Below are 7944 nucleotides of genomic sequence, written 5' to 3'. Positions count from 1 at the left end.
GCTGGTTATGAGAGCACCGTCCTCGTTCAGCAGCAGCCCTGCATTTTCCTTCTGCAGCCTTGGTCTCTAACACAGCAAGTGAAGCTCTGCCCTTTGCTCGTGACTTTCCTTGCAGCCACCAACTCCAAGTGGTGACCCCCCGGCAGCTGCTTCACGGCCCCCGGCAGCGTCCTGCCCTGTGTCGGGCCAGCCCCTCTGCCCCATACGTGGTCCCACAGCCCCGCTGTGCAGACACAGCATGGCAAAGGCTGTATTTGGTGTGAGGAACAGTTTCTCGCGCATGATCCCCCTGCCATCCCTTTATGCCCTGTCCCCCTTCTCTTCCTCCAACCTGAGACAGCCTCTTCCAGGCCCTGGAACCTACCCAGTGCTGTCTGCATCCCATGTGGGCTTTTGCAGACATCCCTGCTCCGGCGTCTGACGGGGTCTGGACAAGGAGAGAGGTCGAGCAGGGCTGGCCATTCCCCAGTGCAGGCACTGAGCACGGCAGGAGGTGGGAAATGGCCGTGCAGCAAAACTCACCCATAAACCCGTGGCGAGTGGCCGCTGCTGGAAGTGGCCGATTAGCGCGGCCACCAGAGACAGCTCTCTCCAGTCCCATTCCCTAACACATCACCCCATGCTGTCCACCCCTGAGACCGTGGGGAAGCCCAGCACAGCAGCACGGCCTCATGGGGACAACTTCTTCAGCCTCTGCCTGACCTCAGCTTTGGAAGAAGAACCCAACCTCCAGACACCGGCACTGAGGAACCCCCCTTTTCTTACAGAGATGGAGCACGGGAGGCCAGCTGTGCCATCATGCCAGACACATGCAAAAGCCTCTGGGTCAGACAGGCTGGGTTTGTGCTTCTGAAGAAGTGGAGTGGATGCAGACATTTCTGGGCAAATACGAATGTCGCAGAAAAAATGCCCAAACACAGGAGGTTCCTGCCATGAATTGGAAATCACTTGTGAAGAGAGATGGGCAGCTTATTGCTGCTGAAAGACTACTGATTGAATCAGCTTCTTCAGCGCATCTTTGAGCTCCTGGTTCCTCATGCTGTAGATGAGGGGGTTCACTGCTGGAGGCACCACCGAGTACAGCACTGCCAACACCAGATCCATGAAAAGGGAAGAGATGGAAGGGGGCTTGAGGTAGGCAAACATGCTGGTGCTGATAAACAGGGAGACCACGGCCAGGTGAGGGAGGCACGTGGAAAAGGCTTTGTGCCGTCCCTGCTCAGAGGGGATCCTCAGCACGGCCCTGAAGATCTGCACATAGGACAGCACGATGGAAGCAAAACACCCAAATGATAAACAGGCACTAACCACAAGAAGCCCAACTTCCCTGAGGTAGGAGCGTGAGCAGGAGAGCTTGAGGATCTGGGGAAGTTCACAGAAGAACTGGTCCACAGCATTGCCCTTGCAGAGTGGTAGTGAAAATGTATTGGCCATGTGCAGCACAGCATTGAGAAACCCACCGCCCCAGGCAGCTGCTGCCATGTGGACACAAGCTCTGCTGCCCAGGAGGGTCCCGTAGTGCAGGGGTTTGCAGATGGCAACGTAGCGGTCATAGGCCATGACCGTGAGAAGGTAAAACTCCGCACCAAACAAGAAGAATATAAAGAAGACCTGTGCAGCACACCCTTGGTAGGAGATGGCCCTGGTGTCCCACAGGGAATTGGCCATGGCTTTGGGGAGAGTGGTGGAGATGGAGCCCAGGTCGAGGAGGGAGAGGTTGAGGAGGAAGAAGTACATGGGGGTGTGGAGGTGGTGGTCACAGGCTACGGCGGTGATGATGAGGCCGTTGCCCAGGAGGGCAGCCAGGTAGATGCCCAGGAAGAGCCAGAAGTGCAAGAGCTGCAGCTCCCGTGTGTCTGCAAATGCCAGGAGGAGGAACTGGGTGGTGGAGCTGTGGTTGGACATTTCATGCCTCTGGGTATGGTTTTCTGTTGCGGAGGAAAAGACAGTACTCAGTTAAGGCAGACTTCTCTGAGCAAAACATATTGCATGTTTCATATCAACGCCCCACTCAGACTCTCTTTTCAGGAAGTCTTCTCTGCAGCTCCCTCACTTGAGCTCTGGGTTTTGCTGCCTGAGGGGACCATTGGGAGCAGGGACTCTGTAATGGGCTCCTGAGGAGTCCTTCTTGCTGTGCAGCGAGAGGCAACGTGGAACGCAGAGTGATAGCAAATTAAACGCCCTCGTGATATACCAAAGAGCTTTCGGAATTGTTGTTTGCAATTTGCCCAACTGCAGGTCAGAGCTGAGGGGATTTTGTTTTGTTTATCTTGTTCTAGTTGCACTTTCCTCACTGAGGAGTGGGTTTGGCTGGTTGAAATCCCTGGCATTTCTAATGCACTCCCAGAGAAATCCGGTGGGTCCTGAGAGGCAAAGGGACGGTCCCTTTGTGCAGAGAGAGGAGAGCTGCTCTGCCCATCACTCCTGTTCTCAGCTGCCCTGTGCTGGCAGCCTGGAGCTGGAGGATGATCACACTCAGGTGTTCCCCTAAAAAGACACTGGACACTGCTGAGTGCAGAGGAACCCAGGTTCAAAGAGCAGATGACAGACTCCGCGCCTTTTCTCAGGGCACCTAAGGAGGATCTCATCTCTCCCTCCCAGACTGGGACACGGAGGGGTCATTGCAGCTGCCCACACGCAGCTGCCCAGCAGCATTTCCATGGCCTTGGCACCGAGGTGCATTCTCCGTGGGGATCCCAGGCAGCACAGAGATCCTATGGGAGGGCTGTGCCCTTCTGGAGGACACCCTGCGGCCCATCAGGACACCCCAGGGAAAGAGCTGAATGTCCTAAAGTTGCCCGGAGGAGACGTGGGCTCTTTGCTCCCATAGACACATCTGCATAGCAGGACCCAAAGGGTCGGCATCTGGACGGGAGCTGAACCTGCCAGCCCCGCTCCCTGCACTGACTCAGGGGAGCCAGCGGTGAGAGCGAGGGCAGCGCAGGCAGGAGGGGATGGCAGTGAAATCCTGCCAAGGGAGGAGGGACATGCCAAGAGAGCTGGAAATCAGGGGTTTGTCCTTCTCTGGGCTCTGGCTGCTGCAGGGGCAATGCCTGCCCGAGACCCCATGGGCTTGAGGGCAGAGGCTCTGCTTAGGCTGGGAAGGGAGACCAGAGAGGAGTTCACAGAATCACAGAATCACTGAAGTTGGAAAAGACCTGTAAGATCATCAAGTCCAACCACCAACCCAACCCCACCATGGCAACTAAACCATATCCCGCAATGCCATGTCCACACGTTCCTCGAACACCTCCAGGGATGGTGACTCCACCACAACCCTGGGCAGCTTGTTCCAGTGTTTCATGACTCTCTCAGTAAAGAAATCTTTCCTAATATCCAGCCTGAACTTCCCCTGGTGCAACTTGAGGCCACTGCCTCTTGTCGCTAGTCACTTGGGAGAAGAGACCAGCACCCACCTCTCTGCAACCCCCTTTCAGGAAATCATAGAGAGTGATAAGGTCTCCCCTCATCCTCCTCTTCTCCAGGCTGAACAACCCCAGCTCCCTCAGCCGCTCCTCAGAAGACTTGTGCTCCAGACCCCTCACCACCGTCGTTGCCCTTCTCTCAGTTGCTCAGGGGAAGGGGTCTGAGCCGCGGGGACAGCAGGGAGGTGCCCACATCCGCCTCCCCAGCGTTTCTGGCAGCAGCTCCCTCTCACTCCCTGCCCGTGTCTCTGCTGCTTGGAGCTGCTCCTGCCAGGAGCCGTCTCCCTGTCCCCAGCTCAACTCCCGGTCACTGCTCACACACCCCATCCCAATTGCTCTGCGCTCACCTCTGCCAGCAAACACCTCCCAGGAGCAGAGCACTTGCCAGGGGCATCTCTGCCTGTGCAGGGGCCAAAGACCTGATCACAGAAAACCTGACATGGCTGGAAAGGGGAGGCTGTTGCTGAGCTGATGTGCTTCTTGAGAAGTCCCCTTAGAAAGGTCAAGAGGTAGAGCTGAAGCTGTGAGCAGCCTTGACCCATGCAGCACCCTCTCAACAGCCGAAGTACCCTGCCCTGATGAGGGTCACTCCTTCCACCCACAGCTTCTCCCCACAGCGCCGTGGGGAGCTCCCCGGGCAGGCTGAGTGCTGACCCTGGCAGACAGCAGCGTCCCTGCCCCAGCACACAGCCCCTGGGACACAGGGACCCTGCTCTGAAGGACAGCCCTGGGCACCCCTGGCTGCACACCCACCTTCACACCCTGCAGCCATCCCTGAGACAGTGGAGGTGTCATGCCCTGTCCCTCTGATGGTGCGGCGCAGAATCACTGCTCTGGAGCCTGTCCCTCTCCACTGCACCAACCATGGGATATGCCAGCTCTAGGAGATCCCTCCAGAACACTCATGTGCGTTGTTCTGCACCCAGAGCCTTACCATGTCAAGGGCTGTGAAGATTTCTGCTCCAGTGAGCTCTGTAGGTCTTTCCACTCACATCTGCCTTTAACCTCTCTCTCACTTCCCTCCTCTCCCCTCGGTGCCTGCAGGCAGTGCCCCCAGCCCTGCTCCTGGGCAGAGCTGTCTCTCTGCAGCGCTGCCCGCTTGCCATCAGCTCCCTCCCTCCATCCCAGGAGCCCAGCCCAGCTCAGCAGCAGAGGACCAGCCCAAGGCGGCACTTTCTCTGCCCCCTCTGGGCTCCCTCCAGGTGTCCCTGGGGCTCCAGGGGAACCTGCTGTGAAACAGCTGAAGGGATCACTCATCTTCCCTCCCGCAGCTGGGGAGAGGGATTTCTTTCTAGCTGTGACATTTCTCCTTTCAGAGATACACTTAGGCATGAGAATCCCCTTTCCTTGTCCCATCATTAGACAGGACACCCAGAAACTTACAGGGAGGGATCTCCTCTAACCCTGCTGAGGGAAGGGATTCACCTGAGTCATTCAAGACATCCCATCCTGGGTTTGATGTCCTGAGGCTGGAAGAGGACTCAGCTCGCTCCCAGGCACACCACAGTCCCCCAGGTTATGGTATTTCTCTTGCCCCTGTTCCCCTGTGCACATAGAATAGGCACCTGCATGTGAGCTCAGCTCTTAGGCCAATAAATGGAGATTGAGGGAGTTGTTCAGGTGGGAACACCTGGTGACATTTGAGGTGACACCAGAGCTTCTCCAAGCTATGTGCAGGTGCGTGCAAGCTCTAATGGAGCAATGCTGAGAGACAAGGCAGCATCTGGGGGCATCCTCTTGGAGCCTGGAGGGGAATTCCTTTGGTAGAGGGAAATGACAGCAGATGTTTACAGTTAGGAGAACTAAAACCTTCCCTTTCCCTTATGTCCACAGCACCTACAGAGGTAGTCAGCTGCCCAGATGGAGCCAAGTCCCTCTCCTTCTCTTCCCCATCAGCTGTATTTCCTAGATCTCCACGGACTGTAATGGCAGTTGTCTCAAGGACATCCCCCAGTGCTTAACCTGGTTCAGGGCAGCTGCTCAATGGCCACACACAGGCCTGGAGTGCTACACGAGATGCCAGGGCTCTCCAGCACAACGGCCTGTGGCTGGCAGGGACAGCACAGGACCTATGGGAAAGCCATTCCCGTTCAGAGGGGATGCGGGACAGACACCCCAGGCAGCGTTGCCGACAGGTTCGCTTCCTTTGTGCAAGCCCAGGTGGCATCTCCGGCAGATTCGGGCTCTGTTGGCCAGCGACTGAATCCCAGCCCTGCAGTGAGGCAAGGTCTGACCCAAGTTCATCCAGCTGATGCAGAGCAGTGCATGAACAGGAAGCCCATCGCACGGGCGGCTCCAATCATTTGGCTGCTCCCTAACTCTCTTGGTGCTTCTTTCAACAAGCCTTTGCTCAGCCCCTTGATGATACAGTCAAGGAAGAGGTGAATGATTGTCACCGTGTTCCTGGATCACAGCGTGTCCAAAGCCAAGGACATTTTCAGCAGCACCTCGTCTTCCTGGAGATCAGCTTCACCTCCACCACAGGCCCTCAGAACCTGCAATCAGGAGAAGGCAGAGGAGAAAGGCTTATTTAAGCAAGCCATGGAAGTCTCCAGATCCATGGCCCCAGGTCTTGTTGGGGACTGTAATGACCCCGACACTCACTGGGAGGGGAGCACAGCAGGATGCAGACTGTGCAGCTGGTGTCTGGGGTCTCTTGGGACCACTTCTTTGCACAGGTGCCAGGCCAACAAAGGTGATCTTTGCCTGAATCTGGTCCTTGCGAAAGAGGCAGTGCTGATGAGGGATGTGAAAACCAGTGTGAGCCTGGGCTGCAGTGACCGTGAAATAGTGGGGGAAGAGTTTAGCCTCTTCAAGGGATTTTTAATTGTAAGCCCATGGGCAGGAGAGCTCCGTACAGCTGCTCTTTCAGGAAAGCATCTTCAAAGCACAAGGCGTTTCCAGACCGCTAAGCAGGAAAACAACCAGACATTTCAGGAGAGCAGCTCCGTTAAAGAAGGAACTCATTAAGAAGTTCCATAGAAAAACAGAAGCATTCCGGAGGTGGATGCAAGGACTCAGGGACAAATTTAGAAATGGGGATGGCTTTAGGGAAGCCAAAGCTTCCCTGGTGTGGACCCTTGCAAGAGGTTCGAGGGCATCAAGTGGAGCTGTTAGCCCTTCCAGAAAGAGTTTTAGGAAAAAACAAAGACGATGTGTGGCCACTGCTGAAATTAGTAAGAGCAGGTGTAGACAGCTCTGAGATACTCTATATCTCCTTTGTCTTAGTCTTCCCCAGCAAGGTCTCCCAAGCCTTTGCGCCTTGAGGCAGGACTCTGGAGGAAAAGAACCAGCAGTGGATGTGGATCAAGTCAGGGGTCACTTGAGCAAGCGCAATCCTTTCTGGTCACTGGGGCTGGAGGGGCGGCATCCCAGGGAGCTGAGCGAGCTGGCCTTTGTCACAGGGAGAAAACTCTCCATCACCTCTGAAAGGTCATGGAGACTGGGGAACATCCTGATGACTGGCAGCACCTTTGTACATTGTACGCACCTTTCAAAAATGCCCAGCAGGGGAACAGAAGGCTGTGCCCCCGAGGACGTCCACTCGGATCCCCTTTCTGGGTGTCTGAAAGGAAGGTGACGGGATTTACCCAGGGGAGATTGTGCCTGGCCAGCCTCTTTGCTCTTTCTGAAGAAAGGAGAGGATTGCTGCACGAGGGAGAGCAGTGGTTGTCTTCTACCTGGAGGTCAGCAAGGCTTTCGCCATCATCCCCCACAATATTTGATGTTAGGATATTATGGTCTGCATGGGAGGATAGGTAGATGGGTAAAAACGAGCTGGACAGGTGGGCTCAGAGGTACGTGGTCAATGCGTGGTTCTCTGCCTGCAGGCATCTGGCTAGCAGGGTCCTGCTGGGGTCTACCCGGCAACCTGCCCTGTTTAACATCTTTTTGATGACCTGGAGGAGCTGAGAGAGGGATTATTCATAACATTTGTAGCAGAGACCACATTGAGGAGAACAGACACTACACTGGAGGGCAGGGTGGCCATCCCAAGGGACATAGACAGGCTGGAGGGATGGACCAGTAGGAACCTCATGGGGTGACAGTGATGTGGGCAAGCAGGGGTGGTGGATAAAATCTTCAAAGGAAGAGGCAGAGGCATCGGGCAGTGTAGGACAGCCTGTGGTGGGGATGGCCCCGTTGCTGGGGCTGGCACCTCCCAACAGAACTGAAATCCTTGTCCTTTCGACTATGGCCGCTGTCTCTTCCACCGAGGTCCCCAAGAGAACACCAGGTCCCTACAGCTCCAGCGCTTTCTTGCCTCTTCACCCACCCACTCACTCCATAGAGCCTCAGAGGAGTCCTCCTGCTGTCCCGCATTTGGCATCACATGCCCCCACATCTCACTGCCCCCAGCAGCAGCCCTGAGCATGCCATGATGGAACAGATCCCCATTCCTAGGGGGTCAGGGCTTGAACATCCTGCTTGATCACAGAATAACAGAATCACTAAGGTTGGAAAAGACCTGTAAGAACAGCAGGTCCAACCATCAACCCAACACCACATGCCCACTAAA

The 7944-nt window shown here is 55.8% G+C and overlaps 1 protein-coding gene across 1 annotated transcript; it reads right to left on the bottom strand.

Moving 5' to 3' along the window:
- Window positions 1-969: 969 nt before the first annotated feature.
- On the bottom strand, window positions 970-1905 carry LOC132321347 (olfactory receptor 14A16-like). The gene has a single exon (XM_059834854.1). The coding sequence runs from the start codon at window positions 1903-1905 to the stop codon at window positions 970-972; it is 936 nt and encodes a 311-aa protein (XP_059690837.1).
- Between the last annotated feature and the right edge of the window lie 6039 nt (window positions 1906-7944).

Source organism: Gavia stellata, unplaced genomic scaffold (assembly GCF_030936135.1).
Source record: "Gavia stellata isolate bGavSte3 unplaced genomic scaffold, bGavSte3.hap2 HAP2_SCAFFOLD_59, whole genome shotgun sequence".
Taxonomy (NCBI): Eukaryota; Metazoa; Chordata; class Aves; order Gaviiformes; family Gaviidae; genus Gavia; species Gavia stellata.
The sequence above is the reverse complement of the archived record's forward strand: the minus strand, read 5'-3'. Positions and strand labels throughout refer to the sequence as shown.